The sequence below is a fragment of the Nothobranchius furzeri genome, chromosome 14 (genome assembly GCF_043380555.1).
Source record: "Nothobranchius furzeri strain GRZ-AD chromosome 14, NfurGRZ-RIMD1, whole genome shotgun sequence".
NCBI lineage: Eukaryota > Metazoa > Chordata > Actinopteri > Cyprinodontiformes > Nothobranchiidae > Nothobranchius > Nothobranchius furzeri.
Window position 1 is genome coordinate 14,727,030 of NC_091754.1, and position 19,224 is coordinate 14,746,253.

The 19,224-nt window shown below is 43.1% G+C and overlaps 1 protein-coding gene across 5 annotated transcripts in view; it reads right to left on the reverse strand.

The window, feature by feature from the left end:
* epb41l5 (erythrocyte membrane protein band 4.1 like 5) overlaps nt 1-16,326 on the reverse strand; it is a 38,009-nt gene extending 21,683 nt beyond the window's left edge. For 4 of the 5 annotated variants that reach the window (XM_070544421.1, XM_015966752.3, XM_015966751.3 and 1 more), the window contains exons 1-4: nt 8,538-8,713; nt 6,867-7,078; nt 1,742-1,846; nt 930-972 (exon numbers count right to left, since the gene is read on the reverse strand). In XM_070544421.1, coding sequence (XP_070400522.1) covers nt 930-972; nt 1,742-1,846; nt 6,867-7,046 — 328 coding nt within the window. In that variant the 5' untranslated portion in view covers nt 7,047-7,078; nt 8,538-8,713. Of the gene's footprint in view, nt 1-929; nt 973-1,741; nt 1,847-6,866; nt 7,079-8,537; nt 8,714-16,265 lie in introns of those variants that run through there. The other variant, XM_054747063.2, reaches the window with a different exon arrangement.
* Nucleotides 16,327-19,224: the final 2,898 nt, after the last annotated feature.

Genomic DNA, 19,224 nt, shown 5'->3' on the forward strand with positions numbered 1-19,224 from the left:
ACCACCTTTATGTCTTATTATCCTTATTTTGATTACTTTTGCCTTATAATTTCTTTATATTTACTAAAAAGACTGTTTTGTCATATTATGGATTTTTTTGATCATCACTTACAATAGAAGTGCCTTATGAATAACTATTATTATAAGAAATTTTGTTTCCTTACATCATGTAAATTAATCTTTGCTTTATCTTATAAAGATGCAATAGACATTTTGTCATGACTACAAAAAATGTGATTTAATCATTTAAAGACTGAAGTGTAAAAAAAGTGACAATTCATCATCTAGTGTTCAAAAATAAACAATAAATCATTTTAATTTTAATATGTAATTATATAAACAGCAATGAAAAATAAAATTGGCCCTCGCCACCTGCTGATCCTCCACCAGAGGGCAGTAAACCTGTAGAGGACTGGATAAAACAGGTTTTTGATGAAGTTACTGATTTTAAAACTCCATTCTGGATGTTTTATGTCCAGGAGTGGGTTAATAAAAAGTTGCAAAGAGTTTAAAGATGACATAAATAAGATTAAGACTAAAAAAGTTTAGTCACCTTAAAGTTGTTTATGAAAGTACATTTAAGTCATAAGCTCTGTTGTATAAAAAGGAAAAAAAATACTAATGTAGTTTTATCAGATTGTTTAAAACACCAAACGTTTCTATACTGATGATAAACTTCAACAAGATGTGCATGGTGAAGTTCCTGTTTCTAAACAGAAGCTATTACAGCTGCAGGAAAAGCATTAGAGGAAGAGTTTACAGGAAAACACTCGTCTCACACACACACAGATTCACAGTTTTTGTATTCTTAACACAGAAACTGGATTTGGGCGCCTCGTGCACCTGGACATCGTTTTACTGCCTTTCACATAGAAAACTTTCACACTCAGAGAAGAAAAAAGCTGAGGAAATGTTGATGTGACACCTACTTTTTACTTGCTTTTTTATACTTTTTGTGACATCAAGCCAGTGCTGGGGAAAGAAACAGAAACAGGTTTTATTAAGAAAAATTATATCTTATTTTTACACTGTGAAACGAGAGAGAAATCTAGTTTACTATGTAACAGATGTGTTTCATATTTCCAGTTTATCCCTTCTGAGAAGCAGATAAGCCTTTATCCCTCCTAACCAGAGGGCCTGAATCTAAAGATTCTCTAACTTTTACACGCACACTGCTGTGCTGCCTGGTAATCCAAAGATGATGCTAAAGTTCTGCTCTGTGTGGTACGTTCAGGCTCTAAGGAACAAACGACGCCAACGAGAGGGAGCCGTGGTTTTGTGTAACCATGTGTAAGCAGAGACAGAAAAGATAACAGAGGAACTCGCAGCACTTTCTAGTTTCCTCTCCCCCACATTCCTTTTTTACATCCCTCCCTCCTTCCTCTCAACTTAAATATGCTCTCCACCCCTCTCCTGTCTTCATCTTTCCCTCCACCTCCCTCCTTCAGTGGCTCTCTGTGAAAAAACAGGGTCACTGGCTTAAAACTGTTTGTGTAACAGGACAGTGTAACACCCAGTGCTGACAAATCTCCCCTAACGAATCCTTTTAACACACACACAAAAACAGAAAGTCCATGTTTGAGCCTTTCAACAAACGGAGCAGAAGGTTTGAACAGAAATCAAAGCCACAGGGATAATAGCATTGTACTAAATGTTGTTAAATTGACATCTATTAAAGAACTGATTCAATTTCTACTTATTTTATCCAAATTTGGACGAGTAAATGTGCTGTGGTTGGTACCGGAACTTGTGCAGCGTCCATGAAGCGAAGTCCGAAATAGTCTTTCTCCACGATGTCCAGGTGGTACATGATCTGTTCGAAGAGTTCTTCACCTTTGGCTTTTTTCTGTCCGGTTTTAAACACAAAAACACTAATGAATAATAATAATTTATGTTGATGTTTTATTACAAAGTAAAGCACTGATGGCTGAGACTGGTTTTATTAGGGTGGGTGAATGAGGTTTTCTAGGAAAGACGTGAGAAAATGTCCACGTCTCGTTCCGAGAAGCTGAACAGGTATCGGCCTCTGATGAGGCTGTACCAGTCACTGCCTGTGCTCTGCTAGAACTGGGAAATCTCTTTTTATATGTTCACACACACACTTCACTCTCTCTCTCACACACTACCCGCCTGCTCTTCACTCAGCAGCTGTTCATGCATCGCCTTTCTCACCATTTGCATCTAGTTTTTCTTCTGTACTGAATTCATAACACATAAAAACAGGAGCTTTTGGTTTTTTTTACTTTATAAAATACCTGGAATAGAATTGAAACAACGTAATTTTTATGTGGACAGATATTTCTATTATTAACCAGACAGAAAACCATCAGAGCGATCCATGCTTGGTGAATTAGTGGACTACGAAGGAAAAATGAACCTAAAGAGACCAAATCCCTGAATAATTGAATAAACAAGTAAATACGTGGAGGATTGTACATGCTAGCTTACTTAGATTAGGGGTGTCCCGATACAACTTTTTGCAGCCTTCAGTACTGACCGATACTGACATCAATCTGATATATCAGCATAAATCATGCATACTTTTACCTATTTTGCAGCGTGGAATGTACACTCAACAAAAATATAAACGCAACACCTTTGTTTCTGCTCCGATTTTTCATGAGATGGACTTAAAGATCTAAAATTCATGCCAGATACACAATATTACCATTTCTCTCAAACATTGTTCACAAATCAGTCTAAATGTGTGATAGTGAGTGCCTGTGCTTTACTGAGATAATCCATCCCAACTCACAGGTGTGCCACATCAAGATGCTGAACCAACATCATGAGTAGTGCACAGGTGTACCTTATACTGCCCACAATAAAAGGCCACCCTGGAATAGGCAGTTTTTTTACTTTATTGGGGGTCTGGGGACTCAGAACCTGGTGTGACCACCATTTGCCTCATGCAGTGCAACACATCTTCGCATAGAGTTTATCAGATTGTCAATTGTGGCCTGTGGAATGTTGGTCCACTCCTCTTCAATGGCTGTGCGAAGTTGTTGGATATTAGCGGGAACTGGTACACGCTGTCGTATAATCCGGTCAAGCACATCCCAAACATGCTCAACGGGTGACATGTCCGGTGAGTATGCTGGCCATGCAAGAACTGGGACATTTTCAGCTTACAAGAATTGTGTACAGGTCCTTGCAACATGGGGCTGTGCATTATCTTGCTGAAACATAAGGTGATGTCCATGGATGTACGGCACAACAATGGGCCTCAGGATCTCATCACAGTATCTCTGTGCATTCAAAATGCCATCAATAAAATGCACCTGTGTTCCTTGTCCATAAAAGATGCCTGCCCATACCATAACCCCACCACCACCATGGGCCACTCAATCCACAACATTGACATCAGCAAAGCGTTCACCCACACGACCCTACGCACGCTGTCTGCCATCTGCCCTCAACAATGTAAACGAGATTCACCCGTGAAGAGAACACCTCTCCAACGTGCCAGACGCCATCGAATGTGAGCATTTGCCCACTCAAGTCTGTTACGGCGACGAGCTGGAGTCAGGTCAAGACCCTGATGAGAACGACGAGCATGCAGTTGAGCTTCCCTGAGACGGTTTCTGACGGTTTGTGCAGAAATTGTTTGCTTATGCAAACCAATTGTTTCAGCAGCTGTCTGAGTGGCTGGTCTCAGACGATCTTGGAGGTGAACCTGCTGGAAGTGGAGGTCCTGGGCTGGTGTGGTTACACGTCATCTGCAGTTGTGAGGCTGGTTGGATGTACTGCCATATGCTCTGAAACACCTTTGGAGACGGCTTATGGTGGAGAAATGAACATTCAATGCACGAACAACAGATCTGGTTGACATTCCTGCTGTCAGCATGCCAATTGCACACTCCCTCAATGCTTGTGGCATCTGGGGCATTTTGCTGTGAGACAAAACTGCACATTCCAGGGTGGCCTTTTATTGTGGGCAGTATAAGGTACACCTGTGCACTGCTCATGATGTCAGATCAGCATCTTGATGTGGCACACCTGTAAGGTGGGATGGATTATCTCAGCAAAGCAGAAGTGCTCTCTATCAACACATTTAGACTGATTTGTGAACAATGTTTGAGAGAAATGGTAATATTGTGTATCTGGAATGAATTTTAGATCTTTAAGTCCATCTCATGAAAAATCGGAGCAGAAACAAAGGTGTTGCGTTTATATTTTTGTTGAGTGTATGAAAGGCTTGATCAATTGATATTACTCAGTCAGAAAACAAGAGCCAATGACAGTAAGTATGAAAAAAATGTCAACCTTAACGGACTGCATATATTGGAGATTTTTGATGCAGTCCGATATAATCCGATAGTGTTTTTGGGCCGATACCAAATTACTTCTGATGTCGATATTGGAACGGGACATCCCCAATTTAGACTTGATATTCTGATTCTTTTTTGGGGTTTCAAAAAGGCCTCTGACCATAAAAACCCAACCCAAGATTTTATTAATCCTTGAATCAGATCAGAAAATTACAGTTTTGATCCAATCACACAACAAATACAACAGAGAGAACCCAATGGGTAGGGAGCTAAAACAGGGAAAATGCTACAGTAGAAATAAGGAACGGACTCCTTCTCATCCCAAGATATTTTGTGGCCAGCTCAGGGGGGCTGGCCCCATGCTAGCTGGCATAGTTAACAAAGAACACCGCACCCCTATGGTACCCATGGAGAGACAGTACAAAGGGTGTATTGTGTGTGTGTGTATGTGTGTGTGTACTGCACCCAAGGTCTTGTTGAAGTGCTTGCAGTATTGTCTGTTTTCTTTTTTCTGTCAGCCTGAGAGCACATAACTCGTTTCTCTCCAACATCCTGTCAAGTATTTTACCGATGAGCTAAACCGCTGTAAATCACAGGTCCATTAGACCTGTAGCACAGCAGAGCATTCAGTTGTAAAGAGTCTAGAACAAGCGGAATAAGGGATGCATTATGGGAAACCAGAATACGTTTTTACCAGTAAAGTCACAAGCATGCTTGACTTCAGTCCTCAATCAGAATTCATTTGCTTAACGTTTTATGTGGAATACAATTAAGAGAGGAAAGAAGACTTAAGTGGTGCAGAAAGAGCAGCTAGGGTGTGTGTCTGTGTGTGTGCTACCAAAAAACTAACACAGCCTTGTTTGCATTTCACCAGATACTTATAGGATGCAAAGTTTTCAGAGGAGGTCATAGATGTTATCAAAGAATTTGCATAGTTAGCTAAATTGTTCATTTTATAAATGTTTTTTTTAATTACTTGATCATTTCAAATTGTATTCCATCACCAAAAACAACCTTTTGTAGATGGAGAAGGGAAGTCGGTGGAAACAAAGACAGTTTGTCCATCAGCTGTTTCTGAAAACCGAACAAAAGGAAAAGAGCTTTCTGTCATCAGCTGTTGTAAAAATGGAAACAGCAGTGAGAAAGTGAAGTGATGATGATGACTTGGACTGAAATGATTTCCTGCTGGTTCTGAGGCTGGGCTCCAGTCCAGCAATGCTTTGGGTCAGTGACGAGATGCTTCATGCGAAACTGAACATAGTTCTAATGTGCGGCATTGTTTCATTAAGAAAAAGCTAAATATTTTTAAAAAATTATTTTATTTGTATGAAATTGCAGATAAAGCTTCCACTTTCAGTCACCCATACAGACTCTATCAACTAGCTTTTATTATGCAAGCTGTTATGGAGTGAAAGTCAAATACACTGGAAAAACTGGTGAATTAAATTCAGGCATAAAAAAGACACCAAACTCTTTTCTATTAATCTAACTGTAATTTTTACTTCATAAACATGTATTCTGGTCCTATTCCTCAACAGAGCTTCTTGCAACTTTTGTCCTGCAACATTTCTTACACAATTTTAGCTCTGAAAGCCCACATGGGGAGTAAAAAAAGCATTTGTGAACTGTTGATGCTAATTTGGGAATAATAAAAACTACAAATCTGTAGTTAAATTACAAGAACTGTAAACAGGCACAAGCCTGGAAGAGTTCTGCTGTGTGGTGGAGTTGCTAACGCTAACTGTTAGCTTCCACTGGTAAGACATTCTCTGCTGTTTCCTGGACGCTAAACCAACAACAGCCTTCTCCGTCGTAAACCAAGATGGGTGAGTCCACGAATGTTGTGACAGTGTGATGCATTTGTCAGGCTTTTCAAGTTCTACATTTTCGCCGTCTATTTTCTACCAGAAGCTAATGCAGGAGATGGGTGTAGGAGACTATTTTCATCTTCAACCTGCATGAAAATCTCAGACTGTAATTATAATCAGAAGTTATCATTTAAAACATGGGTTTTCAGTGTTTCACACCTTTGAATTGTGATTTAAATGTCAGTATTTTTCTGACATTCTCTGAAAAGACTCAAAAAACTGAAGAGAATCCTAAAAATTACAAGTTTAAAATAAAGAAAAAGACAGGATGAGGAGAGAGTCAACGTCTGCTCCGTTGTTGATGAGTGTGAGTCATGTGATGCCGTCATGTGATCATGCTCTGAAGAAAGGATCATGGACTTACAGGTGATCAGCAGCACAGTGACACACACACACACACACACACACACACACACACACACACACACACACACACACACACACACACACACACACACACACACACACACACTTACATTTCAGAGGCTTAACAGGCCTGCCCGCTGTTTTTATCATCCAGCTTATTAACGACCAATAAAGTTACTACTCTCACCCTTGTTTCTACTTTCCAGCAATTTGTCACAATTTTTTAACAGACTTGTTTTGTTTTTCTTAAATTATACGTTGACCAATAAGGACAAAGGAACAACCATTACAGCTACAAGCTAAAACAACAACATGCCAAGTTTCTTTTCTACCCAAGTTCAGTTTACAGCATCGTCCTTACCGGCAGCTCGACGCTGACATCTGTACCATCCAGCAGGGAAACGCGGCAGGTGATGATGGACTTTGCATCCCCAGCAGCAGGGATGTGCGTTGTGGCTCGCTGAGCCTCTCGTAAACGGGATTTTTCAGCATGTTTCCGCATGGAACGCCGCCCCAACGTCCTGCGCAGGAAACTCAGCATGATGGATGAGAGCGAGGGCAACAGTACCACACCTGGAAATCACAGAAGCTAATTATGCACTAGATGATGAAAACAAAATTGCTTTAATACAACTGTAAACACATATTTTGTCATTTACATTTATTTCAGGGATAATACATAAAAATGACGGCCATTTGTGCACAACTGTGCAATCCATGCTCACACATTAGTAAGCGATGAGTACATCATAGTAAATCCCTTTCAACCACAAATAAACAAGGAGAGGTGAGTCAAGTTAAGCTGCATGTTGGGTAAGAATCACATTTGTATGATAATCACCTTTAAACAGAGGCCCTGTTTGCCCTGATGAAACAGAAACCCGTCAAAGAGTAATCTAACTAACATAAGGAAAAACATTTCTGAGAATTTCAGATTTTTTGAGTAATAAACGTGGAAAGAGAACTTATAACACTCCCAATTTCTACGATTTACCTCACAAGAGCAGTGCGAGGATGCGTTTTCTGCTCTCAAATACCTTGATAATTATGGCTAATGGTAATGTTAATAAGTCTCTGGTTTACTAAACATCACATGAAGGACAAGGGAGACCCAGAATAGATCACAGTAGTTGGAATAAGACGTATGAAGTTTACAGATGAAACAGAAGCTCCATGAGAGTCGTGTCCCTTCTGTGAAACACGGTGGTGGTTGTGTCATGATTTGGGGCTGTTTAGCTACTTCAGCTGCACATGAGCTTTTAGTCACCGATGTTAAAAGACAAAATGTGACTTGTAGATGAGAAAATATATTTTTTATGATAATAAAATTGCAAGTGAAATAAAATGTACAAAATGGATGAAATAGGAAAGTAAGGAAAAGGTGGCATCTTCTTATATGTAGAAACTGGATTAAGACTCTCTAAGCTACATTTTACTGTCAGACATCGAAGGTTTAAAATACCATTATGGCTATAGCTTGCTAAAAGTATAGCAAGTAAAACACAGAAATACCTTACTCAATGTAAATGTCAGCACTAGTTTTACTGGTAACGTACATTTAAAAGCTTTTTTAACATAAAATACCAGCAATAATCAACATAATACAAACTGTCAAAATATATTATACAGTATGAAATACTTGAAGACGGGTTTTCAGACGGTTAAATCCCAAAAAAATGAGACAATAATAAAAACTGCAGATTATTCGTCGTTTGCTTTTTCGTTTTTTCAGGTTCGCGACAAAATGATCGACTACAGTTTTCTTACTACACAACATTGTTCCAAACTCAAAAACAAACAGGCAAAAACTAAAATAAGAGCGAGAAACATTTTCAATCCTAGCTTCACCTGTAACGGTCTGGGCCCAAAGTACCTGAAGAAGCAACAAGTGGGCGCTCGTTTTATTATTCGGGCTAACGGCTATAAAGTAAGCTCGCGTAAAAGACGATGCTCCGTCCCTGCGAAGGCGTCCCGAACGCTAAAACAAACACCGCGTTTAGCTCCGGAAGCTGGCACAGACTTGAATACTTACAAAAATACCTCCTTCAGGGAATTCACGGAGAAAGCACGCCAGCTTGCATTGTACTCGGCTAAACAGCAACCTTGTACATGTCCATTCCCCGCAACTTGCGTTTAATTCTTCTTGTTTCCGCCCTCTGACCACCGCTCGATCTCCGCAGGATAATATTCCTCAGACCCAACAAAAAGTAGGAGTCGAGCTCTCCTCAGGATGTGACGTCAGGACAAATCCCTAACAAAAGCTGTATTAACATTTTTAAAGCGACAGAATTCTTTTCTTTCTTTTCGTTTTACTTTTTTCAAACAAAACAATATTCACTTTGGGCAGAATCGTACTGGCAGTCTTTGTTACCCAACTTGTTTATTTATTTAGCTTTTGAGTATGACGTGATTAAACTAATATAAATCTGAAACAATAATTATTATAATACACCAGAATCATTTTAGGGCATCAAAAAGTCATATTTTGTTTATTTAAAAAAATCTGACTTTTCAATCTCAATTTGAGACCTAACCATGGGCCTAACATATCCCATTTTATTGAACAACAGCACCCTCTACTGGTTAGTTTCAGGTATATAAATAAGGCCTATTGAAAAAAAAATCTGAGTACTTTGTTTCTTTTCAGTTCTTATACAAATCCTAGCCTAGTGAACTAGACCAAATTCTTGCTTTGCAAAGTATATATTCACATATATAGTCTGGCTTGCCAGGCTACAAAACCACAACACCAGTTCACAACACACTCCTGTGTGCACGCACACACACGGACACGCACACGGTTTGATGGAAGGATTTCTATCCAGTCAGTGAGAACAGGACGTGCACATCGATTGGACGAGGTTTTTCTAGGATTGTACGTTTCAACTGTGATTAAAATTATTCTTTATTTTGAAACAAAAAAGTTCATTTTTAGATGCCATCAGTATGTGAGGTATCTCAATGTTCTCATGACAAAACTCTAACACGAGACTGTGCTCTAACCTGTCAAATAACAAGCTAAATGAAAGTCAAACATTTCAAATGGACCATGTGATAGCTGCTAACGTTGACCCTGCCCTACTTTACCTCTACATTTCAGTTCCTTTATGATCCATGTCCATCCTAGAGCTCCTCTCTGACCTTCATGCGTATTTAGAGCAGCTGATTTTTTAAGTTAGCAGAATTCATCCTTGGTAGTGGGTTCACTCACTCATTTAAAGATATCAGCCAGAGGCAAAATTCGTTTGAACAGCATGTGTAAATGTGTATTAAAACCTTAGATGAAAAAGATTTTTTGGATTTTGACGTCTGGAATTGTAAGAAAATCTGATGTTTGTGACTGGCGAGGGAAAAACAGAAACTAACTTCCGGTCTAAGCCCTGGGCAGCAGTTGACGTTTCACATGGAGCTCTGCTGAAACAGCTGTAGTAAACAACGCCTGACTCCGGTGTTTCTGCGTTAGTGTTATAGCAGAGAACAATGTGTCATCAATCAGATGTAGCTTCTGAAGCCTCTACTAGTCCATCAGATTTGTTTTTTCTCTGGGATACGGCAACGAGAACGGATGATAGACTACTGGAGAAGTTCAACCGAACTCCGACCCCGCCAGCTGGATATCACTACCAGAGGTGCAGACATGTTTTAGACCGTTTGACTCAGAAGACCTGAAACCCGATTTGGACATAGAGGAGGATTCTGTTCATCTTCAGAACCAAAATCGGTACAGTTTGTTTTACTTTTCTTAAATATTTCATTCCTGTGCTCCACTGGGAGCTCTAAGCTGACGAGTTCTCAGCTGGTCTTAGCTCCATCATGTGTCCCAATATAGTTCAGTAATCTACAGTTTTACTGCTGTGTGTATTTATTGATATAACTCTGGAAAATATTTAACTGACAATTTACCAGAATAAATCTTTCTGATGCTGGAGTAACTCCTTAGCTCAAGTCATTGTTTGCACTAATCCAGGATGTCATGGAGGTTTTAATGTTGAAATATAGAGATCATCTTTTAGATCAGGGGTGTCAAACTCAAACTCACAAGGGGCCGAAATGAAACTCTGGGACGGAGTCGAGGGCCAAACTTAATATTTTTTGAAAAAGTGACGGCAAATTTGCACGTTTTCTTTATCAACATATATGCAATTTTGAACCTTTAAATTTGGAAACAAACTTATTTCTGCATTAACACTGAATGTGGAATAACCAAATGACACACGAGCAAGTCAGTTACAAATAAAACACATCAGTGGTATTCATTACTTGTGGTATAATCAGCCTTTTTAAAATCTATTCAGGAATTATGTTTTCTTGTTTATTCATTTTTCTTATTTTTTATTCTCCTTTTTTTCTCCTGTGTCATCGCTGCTGTGACATCTAGCTTTCCCCACTGAGGAACAATAAAGGGATTTTCTATTCTATTCATCTATCTGCAGGCTTTCCACTTCCTGTTTACTGTAGGTTAAATCTTTTCTCACGGGCCAACAACTAAATGAAAATATCATTTTATCTTAAATGAAAATGCAACATCTCACCTGTTAACTTTCATGTTTTGGAGCAGAAAAAGAGCATAAAACCAACATAAGTTTGTTCCACTGGTTTACTGTGATGCTCACCTGTTCCAGCCAGATACCTGCATCATGGGGTTGATCTAAGCTGAGGAGGAGACTCCTGTTGTTTTGTTCATCTTCATCATAATATTGACAACATTAGATGACAACAGGTGCTCACATAGGTTTGTGCTGATGAACATGTCTGAGCAGCTTGACCACGTTGTTGTGTGTCGGGGGGAAACACAACAGCAGCCACAGAGCCGTGCTGGTTTGAGCGTATCGCTGCTCGCTGGAGTTATATCAGCTCTGTCTGGACGTTAGTTTGAAAACTTTCTCTTTAAGTCGTGAACACATTACTGAGCGGCTAGAATCTCCGTTTCTGGGCTTCAACGTCAGAAAACAGCTGAGTGAACTCGGAGCTGAGTGAGAGGAGTGAAGCTTGTCCGAGACAGCGGAGCTGCAGAGACACAACTACCTCTGACTGCCTCGGCGCTGAAAAAACACAAAGGAGGGGGCGCGTCTGCTCCGCGCTGGCGCCGCAAAGCATCATGGGAGTTGTAGTCTTTGCGGTAAAATCGGCCAGCGGGCCAGTTTTAATATATTTTTGATATTTATCTCACGGGCCACATAAAAATGCTCCGCGGGCCGCATCTGGCCCGCGGGCCTAGACTCTGACATATGTGTTTTAGATTATATCTGTGTGTGTGTGTGTGTGTGTGTGTGTGTGTGTGTGTGTGTGTGCGTGTGCGTGTGCACGCGAGTGTGTGTGTGCGTGTGCGTGTGCACGCGAGTGTGTGTGTGTGTGTGTGTGTGCGTGTGCGTGTGCACGAGAGTGTGTGTGTGCGTGTGCGTGTGCACGCGAGTGTGTGTGTGTGTGTGTGTGTGTGTGTGTGTGTGTGTGTGTGTGTGTGTGTGTGTGTGTGAGTGAGTGTGGTAGCTTTCCCAAAGGACTTGTTCTTTCCTTACCGGAGCTAACACGGTTAGCAGTTTTGCTGCAGTCATGCTAACGGGACTCGTCTAGAGTGCAGTTCTAGATGGATTTATAGATGTAGGTTATTATTTTAGATCAGACCTGTTATTTAAAAATGCGTGTAGGACATGGACATGTGGCCAGTGGCGGTTCTACATCGAATTACTCCCCGGGCGAGGCCCCCTTTGAGCGAAAGCCCGGCCACCAGGCGCTCGCTCACGGGCCCCAACCCCAGGCCTGGCTCCAGGGTGGGACCCCGGTAACCCTCCGGGCCGGGTACTCCGACTCTTCGTTTTAACCGCCATGAAAGATCCTTCGAACCGTTCTTTGTCTCACCCTTCACCTAAGACCAATTTGTCATGGGAGACCCTACCAGGGGCACTAAGTGCCCCAGACAACATAGCTCCTAGGATCATTAGGGCACTCAAACTCCTCCACCACGATAAGGTGACGGTTCAAGGAGGAGTAGTCACCTCGCTGGCGGGGAAGGAGCCGGAGCTTGTGGCAGAGGTTGAGCGGTACCGGCTAGATATAGTCGGACTCACCTCGACACATTGCATTGGCTCTGGAACCCGAGACCTGGAGAGGGGTTGGACACTCTACTTTGCTGGAGTTGCTCCGGGTGAGAGGCGGAGGGCTGGGGTTGGCTTTTTGTTAGCCCCGAGACTCTCTGCCTGTGTGTTGGGGTTTACCCCGGGGGACAAGAGGGTAGCTTCCTTGCGCCTTCGGGTCAGGGAACGGGTCCTGACTGTTGTTTGTGCTTATGGGCCAAATATCAGTTCAGAGTACCCACCCTTTTTGGAGTCCCTGGGACGAGTGCTAGATAGTGCTCCATCAGGGGACTCCATTGTCCTGCTGGGGGACTTCAATGCTCACGTGGGCAATGACAGCTTGACCTGGAGGGGTGTGATTGGGAGGAACGGCCCACCTAATCTGAACTCGAGCGGTGTTTTGTTATTGGACTTCTGTGCAAGCCGCAGTTTGGCCATAACGAACACCATGTTCGAACATAAGGATGCCCACCGGTACACTTGGTACCAGGGCAGCCTAGGTCACAGGTCGATGATAGATTTTGTAGTCGTATCATCTGACCTGCGGCCGTATGTTTTGGACACCCGAGTGAAGAGAGGGGCGGAGCTGTCAACTGATCACCACCTGGTGGTGAGTTGGATCAGATGGCAAGGGAACATGCCGCGTAGACCTGGCAGACCCAAACGCATAGTGAGGGTCTGCTGGGAACGCCTGGCAGAAGAACCTGTCAAGACGGTCTTCAACTCCCACCTCCGGCAGAGCTTTGACCACGTCCCGAGAGCAGTGGGGGACATTGAGTCCGAGTGGGCCTTGTTCCACTCTGCGATTGTCGAGGCGGCTGTTGCTAGCTGTGGTCGTAAGGTGGCCGGTGCCAGTCGTGGTGGCAACCCCCGTACCCGCTGGTGGACACCAGAGGTTCGGGGAGCCGTCAGGCTGAAGAAGGAGGCCTACAGGGCGTGGCTGGTCTGTGGGTCTCCGGAGGCAGCAGACAGGTACCGGATAGCCAAGCGGGGTGCAGCAGTGGCAGTTGCCGAGGCAAAATCTCGGGCGTGGGAGGAGTTTGGTGAGGCCATGGAGAAAGACTATCGATCGGCTCCAAAGAGGTTCTGGCAAACTGTCCGGCGCCTCAGGAGAGGAAGGCAGCAACTCGCTCACACTGTTTACAGTGGGGATGGGGAGCTGCTGACGTCAACTGAGGCTATAGTCGGACGGTGGAAGGAATACTTTGAGGAGCTCCTCAATCCCACCAATGCGCATTCCGAGGAGGAACCAGAGCTGGGAGGCCTGGGGATGGACTGTCTGATCTCGGGGGCAGAAGTTGCTGAGGTAGTCAAACAACTACACAGCGGCGGAGCCCCGGGGGCGGATGAGGTTCGTCCTGGGTATCTTAAGGCTATGGATGTTGTAGGGCTGTCATGGTTGACACGTCTCTACAACATTGCGTGGTCATCGGGGGCAGTTCCTAGGGAGTGGCAGACCGGGGTGGTGGTCCCCATCTTTAAGAAGGGTGACCTGAGGGTGTGTTCCAACTATAGGGGGATCACACTCCTCAGCCTCCCTGGAAAGGTCTACTCCAAGGTACTGGAGAGGAGGGTCCGATCGATAGTTGAATCTCAGATAGAGGAGGAGCAATGTGGTTTTCGTCCTGGCCGTGGAACTGTGGACCAGCTCTATACCCTTGCAAGGGTGATGGATGGGGCATGGGAGTTTGCCCAACCAATCCACATGTGCTTTGTGGATTTGGAGAAGGCTTATGACCGTGTCCCCAGGGGCACCCTGTGGGGGACGCTCCAGGAGTATGGGGTGGGTGGCTTTCTGTTAAGGGCCATTCAGTCCCTTTACCAGAGGAGCGTGAGTTTGGTCCGCATAGCCGGTAGTAAGTCGGACCTGTTCCCAGTGAGGGTTGGACTCCGCCAGGGCTGCCCTTTGTCACCGGTTCTGTTCATCACTTTTATGGACAGAATTTCTAGACGCAGCCGTGGTGTGGAGTGTGTCGAGTTTGGTGGCAGGAGAATCTCGTCTCTGCTTTTTGTGGATGATGTGGTCCTCCTAGCTTCATCCAGCTCTGACCTTCAGCTCTTGCTGGGTAGGTTCGCGGCCGAATGTGAAGCGGCTGGGATGAGGATCAGCACCTCCAAATCTGAGACCATGGTTCTCGACCGGAAAAGGGTGGCTTGCCACCTCCGGGTCGGGGGAGAGGTCCTACCTCAAGTGGAGGAGTTTAAGTATCTCGGGGTCTTGTTCACGAGTGAGGGTAGGAGGGATCGGGAGATCGACAGGCGGATTGGTTCGGCGTCTGCAGTGATGCGGACGCTGAGCCGATCTGTCGTGGGGAAGAGGGAGCTGAGCCAGAAAGCCAGGCTCTCGATTTACCGGACGATCTACGTCCCAATCCTCACCTATGGTCATGAGCTTTGGGTAATGACCGAAAGAACGAGATCGCGGATACAAGCGGCCGAAATGAGTTTCCTCCGTAGGGTGGCCGGGCTCAGCCTTAGAGATAGGGTGAGGAGCTCGGACATTCGGGAGGGACTCGGAGTAGAACCGCTGCTCCTCCGGATCGAAAGGAGCCAGTTGAGGTGGTTTGGGCATCTGGTCAGGATGCCTCCTGGACGCCTCCCCGGGGAGGTGTTTCGGGCATGTCCTGCCGGCAGAAGGCCCCCGGGTCGACCCAGGTCACGTTGGAGAGGTTACATCTCCAATCTGGTCCGGGAACGCCTTGGGATCCTGCCGGAGGAGCTGGTGGACAAGGCCGGGGAGAGGACGGCCTGGAGCTCCCTAGTTGGGATGCTGCCCCCGCGACCCGGACCCGGATAAGCGGAGGAAGACGACGACGACTATGAAGTTGTCAGAATGTAAAGCACTATACATTATAAACTGTATCAAAATATATAGAATCAAATATACAAAAACAAACAATAACTAAATATTAAGAATATATGAACATAATAGATAATAAATATTCTAAATAGCAAAAATATTTCACACGTAACAAACTAAAGATAATCACTACAGCATTGCACTTAGAATAGAAAACACAAACTAAAATCAAAACCTAACCTTGATGCAAAGTCATCAATAATGTCATCATATGAAATCTGCTTCCCTACTGAGTGATTGATACTAATCAGAGCCAGGTTAGTGAGCCGCCCCTGAAACATAGGTGACCTCAGGTATGACTTGATCAAGTTTTGAAAAGCTCCTCTCAGCTTGAGCCACAGTGACTGGCAGAGCAGTCCAAAAGTTGGGGTAGATCTCCAATAGATCTCATGATCCATAATATTTTAGAATTGCCTCTGAAATTGTAATTTAAACTTACATATAAAAAAACTGTAGACTACCAAAAATGTCAACTTTTACAGAACAAACCAGGTAAAAAATAATCAGTGCAGCCATCTGCAATAAATAAACAGTTAGTGGTGACTGGGGTGTTTTCTTCTGCTTGTACAGTTGTTTTATTTATTATTATGTGAACATGATCAACTTGTGTTTGTTGTTCAGGCAGGCCGCAGGCTGCAGTGAGCATTTAACAAATCCTAGTTTGAATCAGTAAAAAACGATTCAAGGACTTTTTTCAAACCATTTGAATATTCGTTTCAATATTTCAGCCCTATTAGCTCTGTTAGCAATTAGTTGACCGCATTTAACCGTTAAAATCCCAGTTAACTGGTTCAAAAAATTGAAAACATGCATCATGAGAGCTACATACCTTTATCTTTCTCCTCTTTTTTCTTTTTTTCCCCCTGAATCGGGCACCTGGTGGTTTTAGCCTTTTTATGTTCATCTCTTCAGTTTGGCTCCTGACTCAGTAAGTTTCCTTTAGTCAGGACTAAACTATTTGACCTTGATGGGGGGGTGACCACAAAATCGTTTTGTTTTTCCTTTTTTTATTCGGCCATTTCACACAATTCAGAGAAACCTGAAAGAATGATAGGCCTGTGTTTATGATATTATGAATGAAATATGGAAGAACATCAAGATGTGATTGACTTTAGCCATGTTAATACAGTTGATTCAGCCCCTGCACGCTCATTCATTTGGGAAAGACGCAGAGGTGAATTCCCCCGCCGCACCCCTCCCCTTCCTGTTCTTCATAGACACACGGTGCACGTGAACGTTCTCAGTCAGCAGGAGCGCCTGCAGCTGCAGGGGGCGCCAACTTGCTGTTTCCAATCCAGACACTGTCATATGACAGATAATAGAAAACCTCGGTGCGGCGCAGATTTCCTTTTTTTTTTTTTTACTCCGCGCTTGTGCGCCCCTTTTGTGTCATGAAAAAATGCCGCCCCGGGCAACTGCCCTGTCTGCCCGTGCCTAAAACCGCTACTGCATGTGGCTCAGACCTTTGCTGCATAGTTCTGAAACCCAAGTTTTTCATTTTTATTTGTAGTTTTTAGTGGTCGAAGGTTGCAATAATAGCTTACTGCCTATTTGTTATTATTTCTCTTCAAATTATTCTGGTGAGTGCTGGTGCTGCTGTAACAAGTGAATTTCCCCACTGTGGGATCAATAAATCTATTCTATTCTATTATATTATATTATATTCTATATTAACAATCGCTTTCTGCTATGATTAATAATGTATCTTCCTTCAGTGCATGTAACAACTCTGGGGTGGTTTTTGATTTAAAAAAAATTCATAAACAAGTTGACTCATGAGTGAAGTAGTTTTCATACCTCCAGATTTTAGCTAAACTTAAGCTCAGCTTTCAGCAGATGAGTCCAACAGGTTCCAGCTGAGAGCTGTTTTTATGTTTTGGTAACAATGACCAGCACAAATCATCACTTTGGAAAAGTCACACCAGGTAATCTAGAAATCTGATGGAGGACATGCAAGTGAAACTGGAAAAAATGTAGATATTGTGTAAAAGTCCATTTATTTCAGTAATTCAACTTAGACTGAGAGACCAGGAGCGAGCCGCCCCGATTATGTTGCCATGACATGTCGAGATGTGCAGCAAAACATGAAGTTACGCGTCACGCTGACGTCACTCAGAAAACTCAGAAGATTCAGAAGTAAGTAAGTAAAAAAATAAATAAAATGAATAAATAATAAATTCAATCAAAAATAACCCCCACCCACCCACTATCTCTCTCCCATGCTTATTTCTCAGTGTGGTCTCAGGGAGCTGCTACAGAACTCCATCAGTCAGTCCATCACGGGGACACGGGGACAGTCTAAGATCTTCTAGTCGTGGGCTGGTGTTGAAACTCCCACACCCGTTTTTCACACAACAGGAGATGTTTTAGAGCACTGGTCCCAGGTGGATGAATAGAATAGAACATTAATGTCAGTGGGGAAATTCATTTGCTAGAGCAGCACAAACACTTACAAGAAAAAGGAAAATTAATAAGATTAGAGGTAAACACACAAAGGCAGTACGCTATTATAGTAACCTTCAACGACTAAAAACAATGAATAAAAAAACTGGGTTTCCAGAACTATGCAGCAGGGACACAAACATACTACATCCGGTAATAAAATCATCTCTATGTTCTTTTTAACAACAGCTGATTTATGTATAATGGTTTTAACTAGATTTTGGCTGTATGACTTTATGTTTTATCTATTTTATTTTTGCTTTTATGTCCTTAATTTCATCTATAGTGCCTTGAGATTTATTGTGAAGCACTGTCAGTTTTTTAAATCCTGTACGAATAAATTTTAACACACGTGTCTCACTCCATGCTGCACGTGCTTGCATCTGACTGGGCGCCATTAATGAGCAGTGAAAATGCAGACAGCGCCTCACTGACCAGTGCGAGCCAGGGAGAGGAAATATCAGAGATGAAGATGTGAGGTGCATGGGTGTAATTTTAATGAGATCAAAACTGGTTTTATTACAGATGTTTCGTTTTCTTTCAGAACCATTAGACTGTCAATATTTTAGGTGCAGTACCACCAAATGGCCACAGGAGGGGGCGACATTGGTCCAACAGACGGTTTACATTGACCTGTAACACCGTGGTTAAGACAACTGACTTCATCTGCCTGATTTCATGTTCCTGATATTTTCTAATTAAAGTTGATCTGTTTGGTCAGTCTTGTTTTCTCTACTTCCTGGACTCAGCGCCAGAAACGATTTTCCACTCCTTTTACGTAACGTAGAAGCAAGCCCTTGTTGCCATGGTGACCTGCCGCATGCTACGCTAAATACCGTTCGCCCTCTGCTGCTTTTGCTGCGTGTGCACAAAGTTCACGTGTTTGCCTTCACGTGCTTCATTGAGCTCGTATTTACAGGTAGGACTGACATTTCTATTCTTTAGTGTTTAAAAGTGTTTCATTAGAACCTGCAGAAGCAGCTAAACGTTCTTTCTGTCCCAACTGGACCGGACCGGACCCTCTGGAGACAGAAACCCGACACAAGACGGTCACAGCGTTGACGCATGTCTGACAGCACTTGTAGCACCAGTAGAAGACGTATCGTAGTACCAGCAGACGCAAAGTAGCGCGCGCGCACCAGTACATTTGTAATCGTCTGCACGCACGGAAGCGCAGGTGGCGCGATGACGTCACAAAGCCTTTATGACTAACGCGTCTGCAGCATGGACATATACATGTAGGTCTGCAGTCAGTGGTCAGTCAGTATCAGACTTGCTTTGAAGAAGGTGGTTGGACGGATTGTTGCTCTCAGAAAACTTGTTGGTTTTGTGTAAACAACATCTTT